Source organism: Mustela erminea, chromosome 2, assembly GCF_009829155.1.
Source record: "Mustela erminea isolate mMusErm1 chromosome 2, mMusErm1.Pri, whole genome shotgun sequence".
NCBI classification, from domain to species: domain Eukaryota; kingdom Metazoa; phylum Chordata; class Mammalia; order Carnivora; family Mustelidae; genus Mustela; species Mustela erminea.
The window spans coordinates 155,109,371-155,123,657 of NC_045615.1; the positions used below are offsets into that span (position 1 = coordinate 155,109,371).

The following is a 14,287-nucleotide window of genomic DNA, read 5'->3' on the forward strand; positions in this document are numbered from 1 at the left end:
TTGCACCATTTCATATGACTTGTTGGGATTTCTGTATTCTTCTGTTGTTACACATTTTTAAGATTTTGTTATTGGAAATTTTATTACCTACACGATACCTCATGGACTTAAGTGCTAGTACAGTCATCTTTGAAACTCTGAGCTATCAAAAACAATCCCAAGACAGAGGAGGGAACGAGGGCTTGAAATTTGTGTTTTGAAAGCTGGGTTGAGGACATCAGCAAGGGTCTTAAGAAAATTTAAAGTTCTAGATTTTAAATAATGTGAATTTTCTTGGCTCACCACAGAAGATCCCTCCTCCGTCATCATTCTCAGGACATTGGAAAGAATTCTGTTTGTGTCAGTTTATAGAAAGTCAGACCGTTTTTATATGTTTGAGAAAACATTGTGTGAGACAAGAAAGCTTTTGTGGGAAGATGAAACAAGCATGTACTATAAACAGGAACAAACATGTGCAACCTTTGCAGAAAGATTTATTGGATGCAATGTGATCAGAGCCTTAATACACAGAAAATGTTTGTATCCCAGTTTACTTTAGATAATTGTAGGATAGAGATTATTTCCTTTCACTAAGCAAGTTCCTTTCTCACTTTCCCTTCTGTTTCATCATAATTGGTAATGTAAACATAGTTCCAAGTGATTTATTTGAAAACAGTTGTAAAGCAACAAGAAACATTCGAGAAACGATGCTTTAAATTCATCACTGAGTAGCATGTGGTGCTTATTTGGCAAACCTTATTATTTTATTCACAATGCTGTATCATTTGCCTCAATATTACAGCAACAGTGCTAATATTGTGTCTAGATACAGATTATTTGTGTAGATCACTATTTCTCAAAGTGTATTTCCTCAATTTCTAGTCCCATTGTAAGTGTTCCTTGGACAAAAAGCTTCTGTAATCCCAATAAATCCAGAATATGCTGTATATTTTATCTCCCTCTCAGTAATTCACCTTACATTTTAGCTTACTAAGGGATCTGAGAAATCCTTCGGTAAAGAAACTGGTAGGTCTGTCTTACCCAACATATTTTACCATTTTTTGAGAAGTGGGTAAATCCTTATTTTGTAACTTCAGTGGACTTGAATGCAAATTCCACATGATTCACTGGTTTCCTCCTGATATGGGATACAGGTTTTAATGTCTGCCCTGTAAACTGGAGAATCATAAAGGAATATGAGAGATGTGCGTCCACTTTTTAAAATTAATAACAAAATGAAGGCACAAGCTTACAAGCTTTCCAAATGCCAGTTGAGTTTTGTTTTCCTAATTCTGGAGCCTCTTTTGCACTGTTTTTACACCTTACAAACCACTAATGGAAAATTAGATACATTTTCTTTTTCTTGAGTGAGGAATCTGAAAGAAGTTTTACCCTGTGTTCTAAGCTATGTACAAGCCTCATAATTAAAGTTGGAGTTTAACTTGTGTAATTGTCATTTGGTCATTCAATAATTTTTTCCTTCTGGTCTTTGAACGTTTTACTTAGAGGACTTCAAATGATTATTTTCTTCTATTATATTACTGGATTTATTCATGTAGTTTAGGGAGTTTATATTTGTCAGAGACTAAACATTAATTTCTGTAGCATGCTTCAGATGAGTTCCTCAATTCATACCTTGGTTTTATGCTCCTTAGAAACTATAACTCAAAATATCTAAGAACACTGTGGTATCATAAGGATGTAAACCCATTTAGTCACAATAGTTCCTTTTGTCTGTACTATCATTTCCTGTTACTTTTTATAACATAATTGCTATTTAAACTTGGCACTAAAGGGACTGATAAGCTTATTGGATGTAATATTGCCATTTTATTGTAGTCATTCTTGTTGATCAACTTGTTCTAAAAAGTTTCTCATGTCTTACTCCTCTTTCTTCTTGCTGCTGTAAACGTATCACTTTTATAATGAAGTGCCATGGGTTTTAGTGATTTTATTTGGGTTATCCTTATGGAGCTACTCTGGGAGTATTTAAGTATTGTAGAGCAGCTATTTTGGTATATCGTTTAGATCCTAAGATTTAAGTGTATACATGCATTTTTTTTCCCCTTTGTACTCAAACCGAGTGTTCCTAACCATTAACTAGTTATTGGATTTGTTTCTCATCCTGTCCTGTAAACATACATTCTCTAAACAACCATTAGCATTCTTAAAATAAATTAAGATTGTTCTGTCATCTTGTCAGGGTAGCAGAACTAGGTAATTGTTTAAAATTTTTATTTTATGAAAAAAGATTGTTGGCTCAGAAGTGATGAAACTGTTTCTTAGCTCTGATTGAGACGTGATTCATCGTGCAATAATGTAAATTATCTCAAATTCCTAGAATTTAGCTTTTCTATAGTCTGCTCATCTCACAAAGACATGCATAGGATTAAGCAGTGGGTTTCGAGATGGAAAGGGAATGCAAAAGATGTCTTCAGAAAGATTCCAGGAAACCCGTGGGGGATAACGCTCTACCCAAGTGTTAATAGTCGATAACGCTCTACCCAAGTGTTAATAGTCTGTTGCTTTGGTAGTATTTCCAGTTTATGTGATTTGGTGAAAAGAGGGATACAAAAGGCAGTGATCTTAAGGCCCACCCTAAATACGCATCAGGTAAGGGTGTGGTGGTGTGATTAAGGCCCACCCTAAATGCGCGTCAGGTAAGGGAATGGTGGTGTGATTAAGGCCCACCCTAAATGTGCATCAGGTAAGGGAATGGTGGTGTGATTAAGGCCCACCCTAAATACGCATCAGGTAAGGGAATGGTGGTGTGATTAAGGCCCACCCTAAATGCACATCAGGTAAGGGAATGGTGGTGTGATTAAGGCCCACCCTAAATACGCATCAGGTAAGTGAATGGTGGTGTGATTAAGGCCCACCCTAAATGCGCATCAGGTAAGGGAATGGTGGTGTGATTAAGGCCCACCCTAAATACGCATCAGGTAAGGGAATGGTGGTGTGATTAAGGCCCACCCTAAATACGCATCAGGTAAGTGAATGGTGGTGTGATTAAGGCCCACCCTAAATGCGCATCAGGTAAGGGAATGGTGGTGTGATTAAGGCCCACCCTAAATGCGCATCAGGTAAGGGAATGGTGGTGTGATTAAGGCCCACCCTAAATACGCATCAGGTAAGGGAATGGTGGTGTGATTAAGGCCCACCCTAAATGCGCATCAGGTAAGGGAATGGTGGTGTGATTAAGGCCCACCCTAAATGTGCATCAGGTAAGGGAATGGTGGTGTGATTAAGGCCCACCCTAAATACGCATCAGGTAAGTGAATGGTGGTGTGATTAAGGCCCACCCTAAATGCACATCAGGTAAGGGAATGGTGGTGTGATTAAGGCCCACCCTAAATACGCATCAGGTAAGGGAATGATGGTGTAATTTTTTAAAGGAGTCATCCAGGAATGCAGAAATTTGGTTTCTGGCTCAGCTCTGCCATTAAAACCTTAATATTGGATAAATGGCTTAACTTCCATTGGCCTTGGTGGTGTCCTCATCTATAAAATGAGACGTATTTGACTAATTGGCATCTGTATTAATATTCTCCAGAATAACAGTACCAATATGATAAAGAGATTTATTGTTAAAGAATTGGCTCACACAATCATGGAGACCAGCAGGTCCAAAATCTGCAGGGTGGGCCAGCAGGCTGGAGACCCAGGAGAGTTGATGTTCCAGTTCAAGGTCAAAGGGTGTCTGCTATAGAACCAGAAAGAGGCATGTTCCGGAGAAAGCCCAAAGGCAATCTGCTGGAGAAAATTTCTTGCTTGAGGTTGGCAGGTAGTTTTTTGTATTTGGTTGAAGAACTCAGTTGGATGAGTTTCATCCACATTATGAAAAGCTATCTGCTTTACTCAAAGTCTACCAAGTTAAATGTTAATTTCATCAAAACCACCCTTACAGAGACACCAAGAATAGTGTTTGACCAAGTATCTGGGTACTGCATGATCCAGCCAACTTGACACATAAAATTAACCATTTCAGTACCTAAGGACCTTTTAATTCTAATATTCTATAAAATTTTCACTCAGGATCTCCTGGCTCCCTGTAATAGCTTATAGGTCATGTCAGTAGCTGTCTCAAGTCCTAAACCATAGGCATGCCTTAATTCGTCCAGCAAGTTCTCACTGGAAACCTGTATGCCAAGTATTGTGTTAGTTTAGAGAAGCCACATTTTATTTTAAGAGCAGTGTGAAGCCACCAAAAGGTTTTAAATGGTGGTGGGGAGATCTCATTTACATTTAAAAAGATCATTTTGGCTGTGATGTGGAAAATGGCTTTGAGCAGGGCAAACATGGATATCAGTAAGGACTTTAATCAAGCAACAACTTCTTGGTGGCCCAGACTGGGTTGTTGGTGGTGAAGGCATTGATACCATGCCTTTAGGAAAGTATTAAAAAATGTCACCATCAGAAACTCATTGTTTAAAACAAGTCTGTCGAGCTTCAAACATGTATGCTCCGTGATTTATTTCTTTTTCTCGTAGAATAAATATGACTACTACTATTTGCTTTCTCATCACAAATGATGAGAAAGAAATATTATAAAGTAATCTTCATATAATTTTAGAAGAATCAATATGAAATGGTAGAATGTCAACACTTGACCCTTTTCCTAGATGTGAACTAATTTACTTATAAGAAACGGAAAGGCCTTCAAAAAAAATAAAAAGGCATCCTCTGATGCAGACAGCCTATTCTAAGACTGCTGTGGGAGAGGAACAGATGAAAAACAAGGTGGTCACAAGATGCTTTACCCACAACTTTTGCTCACGTCTGTGGGCAAAGTTCATGAGAAGCAGTGGATCTGGCTATAACACAGCAAGACAGCCTTTCTTGGTCTGAGTACAGTGCATTTATCCTATTTATCCTTAAATTCCTTGAGATTTAGAATTAGTTTTCCTCTGGGACACTGTGGAACCTCTGTGGAATAGTACATGATACATTTGGTATCATGTACTATTTTATGGTGCGATTACGTTCATCACTTTGTCTCCCTCAATGATGGCAATGATGTGGGGACAGAGACCATATTTAGCTTAGTGTCTTCATTAACCAGTAAAGCTCACAAACATTTATTGAGTATGTACTGGCTACCAACGTGACACTTTCAAATTGTTTCTTTTATTAACTGCATAAAGGCAGGGACAAGAATTTTTGAATGAGAAAGTTGTTATTTACATATAAATGCTGGGACTGCTTTTGATATGCCATTCTTAAACTTCTGGGATTATTTCTTTATGGTAGCAGGATGATATCACTAGACCACCTCTTTAACCTTAATATTTTCTGGATGAAATCAAGACTGAGCTTCATATCTAGTGGCTACAAGTGATCTTGGGTTTTAGCAATCATTCTGCAGTTATTGGGTAGTTTTATATTATTCTTTGTGTTCCAGGGAGGATTAGTCTGATTACCTTTCTTTCTTTCTTTCTTTCTTTCTTTCTTTCTTTCCAGGGACCATAATTTTGACTACCTGGAGTTTCGCCTTTGGATTGGCCTGTGGTCAGCCTTCTTGTGTCTCATTTTGGTAGCCACAGATGCCAGCTTCTTGGTTCAGTACTTCACTCGCTTCACCGAAGAGGGTTTCTCTTCTCTGATTAGCTTCATTTTTATCTACGATGCTTTCAAGAAGATGATCAAGCTAGCAGACTACTACCCCATCAACTCCAACTTCAAAGTGGGCTACAATACTCAGTTTTCCTGTGCCTGTATGCCTCCTGACCCAGGTAAGGACATCATGCTTGGTGCTTGTACTTCCCCTCTGTTTGGAGGAAGGTGTGGGCTCCATGCGTGCAAGCTTTCAACATGATGTTTTCTCTGAGAAACCATCCTGCTGAATTTGAAGTCTCATTACCCAAAGTGCCTTAGCCCCATGATTCAATCGGAAGGTGAAATCAGGAGGTCTGGAATCTGAATGTAATTAGCCCAGTACTTTGAAATTAACTCAAACTGCAGTATTTGCAAAGAAGTTTAATGCACATTTTTTTATTATGTTAATCACCATACAGTGTATATTATTCTTAATCTTATCTGAAAGTTGAGGGAACCAAGTACAAATATTATCAGATCTAAGGTCTAGACCAGACGAGTCCTCTGAACTTCTATCCCATATTTTGCTGTTTCCTTATTACTATAGAAATCTCTTCCTAAAGTAAACTCTAAATTATTTTAAGCTTACAGAAGAAACAAGATCCTCGTTCACTTTATATAATTTGAAGCATGAAATTAAAAAAGAAATTCAGACTGGAGTCACCTAGTAGCAAAGTAGAGCCTTATAGTTCATTTGTGACAAACAATGTAAATAAGAAAGGATAAAGAAGAAATGAGAGAAACAAAAGAAGGAATGTTATGCTATCCCGGAAGATTTATATTCTAGAGTTAGGAAAGACATAAAAGTAAAAAGTAAGTTCCGGGTGAGGAATATGATTCTGTACATCTTAGCACTTTAATATCTATCTTGCCAAACCTGAGGCAGCATCAGGATTTTTTTCCCAAAGAAGTGCTCAATTTGCTCTCTGAAAAAATTTTTTTTGACTAATTTATCATCATTTTATAATATAGAAGGCATTTGGGAGAAATGATTCACTTCGGGAAAAGTCGTTTTATATTTGCTCTGGGAGAATGAGGGGTAGACATTTGTGTCAGATAATTAAATGGAAATAGAGTTATTTATCCCAGGTTATGCAATTAGCTGCGGGTCATTGTCCCTTAAAATAAAAATGGACATAACACTCCATGCTTCCGAACTGACATCTTGTAGCACCAGGAGTACAATGGTGTGCTGAAGGCTTTGTGAATCTGAGTGCAGATGTAGGGCATATTCATGCCCTGTGCACTTTTACTTAGAGATTCTGAGGAAGAACATCTTAATGTTTACGGTGAAACAAACGTGGATGTATTATAGACTAGAATGCAAACAAAATGATTATGAGTTTAAAAACTAAACAAGATACTAGGAAGCATTTTAATGCTTATGGCTTGGCTGTGTCAGATTGCTCTCAGATATTTTGGTTTTGTATCCGTGTTCTTCTCTGACACTTGGGCAGAGAAATCTTAGAAGACCTGTATGTATCTTGAGTGGTGAGAGACAAGAGAACAGTATCTCCGTAAAGCTGGGTCAGTCAGTAACCCTGATGGAAATATAGGGCATTGTTGGGCTTTGCACCCATGGGTTCTTTGGTCTTATTTAAGGACAGTCAACACACATTAAAATAAAGGGCATGCTTAAAAGCAAAGCAGAGACTCATACAAGACGGAAATTTAAAGATTCAGGGAACATGAATGACATATAGGTCAAAAAGTTTATTATTATTAAAATATATACTGATTTTTAATATTTCATAGCATAAAATCTGCTTTGAAAAGAGTAAGTACTCAATGCGTGATAGATACTATCATTAGGATCTGTGGAATACGCTTGAAACACAGACGTAAGCATTACACGACCATGTAGAACATGTCCTAAAAGAAAGAAGGGGTTGCCCTCCATTGTGGACTTTCAGCAGAAGTCCAGACTCTGCATATTCCAAAATATTGACTCATAGCCATATTGAACTGTGGGATTTTGAACTTTCCTCTTCATTATTTCTGTCTATCTTTATGTGCTTGTCTGTATGTAAATACTTATTTATGGAGAAGTCAGGAAATTGACTTCATAGGCAAGTCTGAGAAGTTATACAACAAATTTTTCTAAAGGAAAAAAGGTACTTTCTCAATTGTTTTGAGGTGTGAGGTGGTCATAAAGCCAGATGAGGGCTTTGTCAACATCTCTGCCACAAAAAAGGTCTACCTACCTGAGGCTAATGGAAACTGGTCCTCATTGTTTCGATTGGATGCGGGCAGAGAGGGTCAAATAAAGCCAAGGAAGACATATTTGAATGTGTTTTAACTGTGAAAAACATATGAAGATTTCACATGTAATTTTCCTTCCAAGAAGGATCGTGTTTTCTTGAAAACTCATTTTGAGGCTTGAAACATGCGTAGTAAAGTACTAGTTGAAGTGGAGATAGACGGCTTTTCCTTTCACCTGTTTTCTTTAGCTCGGATGGGAAGTCTGTCCTAAAGAGCTAGTTGTTGTCTTAGAAGTTCTCTGACAATTCTGCTACCTCTGAATGATGCCAGTAAAGTAGTGTAGCTGGGCTTTGAAATCAGAAAATCTCATATTTGAGTCCCAGCTTAGCTAATAATACCCTTTGTGTGACTTTGGGCAAGTTCCTTTTCCCACAGAAACTCTGCCTCGCCTTCCTCATCCGTAAAACGGGGTTAATAATAGTCCTTACCTTACAGAATTATTGTATCAAATAGGAAAACATGAGGTATTTCAAAGCAGTCAGGACAGTTTCTGATATGTAGTAAGTTACTAAGCGTTAACTGCCATGGTTACTGCTGGTATAATTTATTAAAACTTACGTTAGTAAGTATGAGTGACGGAACCAGCAAAGCCCGCTTCATCATCCTCTCTTCTAAGCGAATATTGCTGGGCAGTTGGCTTGTTCTGCAACCAGACCCTTGATTGCAGCCCGTATTTTTAGAGTTGTCCAGATGAAAGGAGCCCCTGAAGGATATGCTCACGAATGTCAGAGATTAATTTAATCCACGGAAATAAAGCCTGTTTCTGGTTTGAGAGGAGGCAAGTGGATATCTGCATTTTCATGACAATCTTCAAAACCCCCTTGTATTAGTGACTGCGTGTCCCTCACAACCTTAATACTTTTTGATAGAAAACTATATACCACCATAAATTTCATACCTTCACGATAACAAACTGAAAAATGATAGTTAGAGAATAATACGGCTGCATGTACAGCTCGACTGACTAGTCTTAAAACAACAAGAGCCTGGTCTTTCATCGCAACATGCACTCCTAGTAAAAGAATTCAGTCAATGAGTCAATAATATTTGAACTGGCGGATGACTTGTTTTCCAGCACTGGGACAGTGTGTAACAGTGAACCAGCAACTACACTGATGGAGTCATGAGAGGGAGTGAAGTAGGGGTCGCTTAACCACTAAGAAAACTCTGTCGGTGGCCACAGTAGTAGTATGAATTCGTTGTGCTTTGTGGCGACCACTCTCCCTCCTCTTTTCCTTCCTTATCTTTCTTGATGTCACTTGATTCCGTAAATCTTTACCACTTCCCGAGTTTCAGCTTCTTCCTGCATCTTTTTCCCCTTTCGTTTTGCCCCATCTGTTGCTCATGGGCCAAAGTCATCTACTTCCTTAGGTTCCCATTTACTGAGAACTGAGAAAGCTCAGTTGCTAGTGCTAAAAGGAAAATTAGTCATGAGATTTGGCATATCAGTCAGGGTGGATGCATGGTTTTTGAGCTAAAATTTCCTTTTCTGAGAAATAGAGTGGCTGCTAATTGAGGTGATAGAGGCCGTATCTCCACCACTGAGCCCGGTGCTTACATAGCAGAGGCGTATGAGGAAGACGATCCGTTTCAGAAGTCAATAGTAAACTAAGAAGTATCCAAATGAAGGACAGTTCACAGTTTTACAGTTCATCCCCAACATCCTGGTTTGGGAAACTCTTAGTGTGATGAAGTGTGAACAGTATGTGCTTCAGAATAAGGGAAAGTGAGCATGTATTCCGCTCTAATTAGCAGCGTGACCCTGGGCTAGGCTAATTAACTGATTTCTTGTTTTATAACCTGTGAGCTGGGTTAGTAGTTGTACCTACTCTTAGAAGTTACTACTAGATGAATTGAATGAAAGAGTTTATGCACATTGTTTGACACCTCATAGACACCAAGTAATAATTTTTTTTTCTCATTTCTCATTGTTTCACAAAAGAGGCCTCTGCCAGTTTTCTTTTAGTTGTATTCTTTTAAAGGGGTTCAAAATATAATTTGTCCCTCCAATTTTCCTAGAGGAAGATACTAACTAGGTTTTTCTTGGAAGCCAGTTCCCCTCAAATTAACAACTAATGTGCTATTGTAGATAAATATGAAACATTGGAGCCATATTTAAAGAAAAAAGTGTTAAGGAGTTCAGTACGTTGTAATTAGATCGCTTAAGATTACTCCACTGGATCCCAAGTGTGCACAACGGTTGGACACTGTATGCAGTCACGCAGAAGAAGGCCATAAAGGTCCTATTGGTGAAATGTTCAGTTCTCTTAAGGGGAATTGGTCTAATTCACTCAAAAACATAAATGATAGAATTTTGTAAATAGGGGAGAAGTCATGAGCTCATCTCTTTCCCCTCTCCTCCTCCTGCCCTTTGGTCTTTCCCCTTCTGTTCTCAGCAAAAATTTGTCGTGGGTCCGTTTCATTCCTTTTTAAGAATTGTGCTTGGGATGAGGTACACTACACATGTATCCCACACACGTGCACCCGCCACACATGTCCTTACCTATCTATACATTACACTGTATGTGCGCACCTCACTCACCTACACACACACCTATACACCACACTGTATACACACACTGTGCCACACATACCTGTACACCACACACATACGTATACCTCATACTGTACACACACCTATACACCACATACCATGTCACAACATCTCTACACCATCCTGCACCATAAGCACACACCACACACATCACATGCACCTATATACACACATACATATATACCATACACACACACACATGCATACCTCTATACCATACTACACACACCTATACACCAGGCATACACATGCACATACCACACCACACACATTTATATACCACATCACACACAGACCAAATTGCCCTGCACACACACAGACCTATACACCACACATACACACACACACACACACACACCCCTATATATTCCACCACACACATACATACCCACAGACACACCACACAAATACCACACAGACACACATATACACACAGATTTTTATAAAATGTGTTGTCTTTCAAAGTGTGTTAATTACTTTTTGAATGAACAAGCTCAGATTTTCATTTGACCTACACTTTCAGAAATCCATTTCTACTTTGGTACCTGTTTTCATTTGCCTAATGTGTCAAGGTTGCAGTGACTGTACTCTCAAGGGCATATTAATATTTTAGAAAGGGTCAAAATAAACTTTCTAATCAAATGTGGTTTTATATCTGGAAGGGAAAGAAGCCTTGCTAAAAATGATAAATAAATTAGAAAAGCAATAAAATCACGCCAAGAGAATAGATACTATACTTTATTGTTAACAGAACGGATATATTTTATTGATTCATTGTTGACTGTTCCAGAGAGAACATGCTTCATAATGGATGAATGATTAAGAGGAATAAATCCTTTTTCAGGCACTGAAACATTGTTGTCTATAGTATCGCTAAGTAAAAGATGGCTTTTCCCCTGGTGTAAAACTGTAAGACCAAGTCAAGAGATCGGAAGTAGCCACGGCTTCCATGTCTGTGCCTTTGTTTTATTCCCAGCATGAGGAGGCTTCCAGATGCTCTAAAATGGTTGTCACTAGCGTAGAATTTCATTACCATTTTTTTCTATATAATTTTTCTATTATCTTAATAAATGCTATGCACCAATATGTTACAGCCATTAAAAAGAACTGCTGGATTGTGTCTCCTGTGGTCCCATATTATAGTCAATATGCGTTTCATAATTAGAAAGTCCATTAAAAGAAAATTAGGAAATAAAATATAAAATTAGGAAACAAAAGATAATCTTAATTTATCTTCCATGACCTGTATCATATTCTATGAAATTTTATTTTTATTATGTATCATTCCCTCTTTGGATTATAAAGTAGGTTTAAATCACAAAGTAATGGTTAGGCAGGAGGTACCAAGCCTTCTGGTATAGGACCACTCGGGCTTTGCGTTCGCAAGGAGACTTTACCAGCACAGCTGACAGTTTTCTCATTCATGGCTATATGGCCTTTTGAGAAAACCATAGAAATTTGAAGCATCCATCATTTTAGTTTCCTTTTTCTCTCCTAGCCTAATATTTTAGCAGTTTCTGTATAACACTTGCAGGAATCAGAAATAATGAATTTGGGTAATCACCAGACCTATATTAATTCTCTAGCTGTGGGTCTGTATAGAAACACAGATTTGGAAAATATACGCTGTAGTAATTTCTATACACATCTGAAATGTAATGATGGGTGGGTATGGAAGAGAAGTGTGTGTGTATTTTTGTTTGTTTGTTTGCTTTGTGAAAACAGTGGCTAAATATATCCCCCTTAATACCTGACAGTAGCTGAGCTCTTTGACTTTCAAGGCAGTATCATAAGTGAGCACGTGGAAAAGTGTCCCTGGGTTGGAGAGTGTCCTAACTTGAACTTACCTAGGTACAGTGAAAACCTCAAGCATGAGGCTTGGTAAAAATACTTAGGAAAATGAAAGGGATAATAACAAGAGAAAGTGAAAAAAAATTTTCTCTTAATTTTATTTGTTTTAAGGCTCAGGTCTGAGACAGTGGCAGGTAATTTCCCTAAGAGCTGTTTCTCCCACAGTTTTCTTCATTCACCTTGTCATCCCTCCAAAAGCCACTTTGGCCTTTTATTGATCTCGACATTTAAAGCATAAATATTTGATTTTATTAAGAGGCGCTCATGTGCTGAAATTATCCAGGACCCTTAAATAAGTCTGACGTGACCCCACAGGTAAGAAACGTCTTCAGTTTTATTCTGTATCTATTTTCCAGTCTCTGTTTCCTCAAATTTGCTCAAGTAGAATGGAATAAAACATTAAAGTTTCATTATCATGGAGAATACTTTTAAATTTTTTTGTCATTCAGAGCAGGTAAACTAATTCTGCATTATTGTAAACCTAAGAAGCTATGCTGAGGGTATAGATTGAGATTTGGCTAAGATTTATTAAGCACCATCCAAGTGCCAGATATTGTACTAAGGGAGTTTAATAAACTCTATTTCAATACATTATATTGTAATATTGTAATATATATGTATTTAATCATCACATAAAGCTGTGTGGTAGCAGCCTTTCTTCCGGGGTGAAGTTTTGCTTCCTCCAGGTCATAAAGCTAGCAGTAACCCTGGCTAGCATCCATCTTACGTCCGCTTGCTCCTGGAAAACCCACTAGCAATTTTGCCTACATTGTCTTATTTCATCCTGTGCAGTAACCTTATGAGGCAGGTTGTTATAAATCCAATTTCGGGTTGTATTTATTGTTATAAATCCAGTCCAAGTGAAGGACCCGTGGTCAGTTGCAGTGAGGTGGCACTGTGCCCCAGAAGGTGATGGAGACAGAATTCCAAGCCCAGTTTTCGTAGCAGTCCTTTCTCTAACTTGTGATGCGGTGGTACGTCAAAGCAGACAGATTGGCCTTGATGGCCATTTGTTGTTTCCGAGTTGACCTTGGAACTTTTGTATATATTCCTGATGTTACAGTTCCTGCTAATGTGTAAAGCAGAGGAGTCCTGGGGTAGGTCCTGGTACCAGGGACTAGAGGATAAAGAAGGACAACCTTAAAGGTGCCATTGGTAGTCCCTGTGTAGGAGGTATACTTACACTGACATATGGATGTCATCTTTTTCTCCCGCTCATAGCTCCTGTAACCTGTTCTTTCTGTAGCTCTCTCATTAAACATAGAAGGAATAAAAAAAGCTAGCTTAAGACAGGAACACTCCCAGGCACATTTTTATATGTCCATTACAATAGTGTTCAATCTCCTGTTCCAGAAATCAGCTAGAAGTTGATACATAGGAAGGAGGATCAAGAAGTGAAAATCCAAGGAACATAAAATGAGCAACCTGTGAAAACTCCTTGAAACCAAGCACGGGACACAGACTGTCCCATTAGCCAGATTCCTACGGCAAAGACTTTCTTTGCTTCATAAGCCATGGTGCTGAGCAAACAGTGAAGACAGAGTGCAGTGTGTTTATGTTTTTTTTTTTTTTGATCTTAATTAATTTTTTATTTTTTATAAACATATATTTTTATCCCCAGGGGTACAGGTCTGTGAATCACCAGGTTTACACACTTCACAGCACTCACCAAAGCACATACCCTCCCCAGTGTCTATAATCCCACCCCCTTCTCCCAAACCCCCTCCCCCCAGCAACCCTCAGTTTGTTTTGTGAGATTAAGAGTCACTTATGGTTTGTCTCCCTCCCAATCCCATCTTGTTTCATTTATTCTTCTCCTACCCACTTAAGCCCCCATGTTGCATCACCACTTCCTCATATCAGGGAGATCATATGATAGTTGTCTTTCTCTGCTTGACTTATTTATTTGACCTTTTCAGAATCCTAATTAAGGGTATTACAAATTCTATACACGTAGATCATTCTGCACTTGGTTGCCAAAATACATGGATCCAAATGGTGACCAGTGACTCTCACAGACCAAACTCCCAATTGGAATTTATCATT

The 14,287-nt window shown here is 38.3% G+C and overlaps 1 protein-coding gene across 4 annotated transcripts in view; it reads left to right on the forward strand.

Annotated features, from left to right (window-relative positions):
- The window catches only part of SLC4A4 (solute carrier family 4 member 4), a 345,711-nt gene that overhangs the window by 257,556 nt on the left and 73,868 nt on the right, over positions 1-14,287 (forward strand). For all 4 annotated transcript variants that reach the window (XM_032334538.1, XM_032334539.1, XM_032334536.1 and 1 more), the window contains exon 14: positions 5,440-5,711. In XM_032334538.1, coding sequence (XP_032190429.1) covers positions 5,440-5,711 — 272 coding nt within the window. The remainder of the gene's footprint in view (positions 1-5,439; positions 5,712-14,287) is intronic.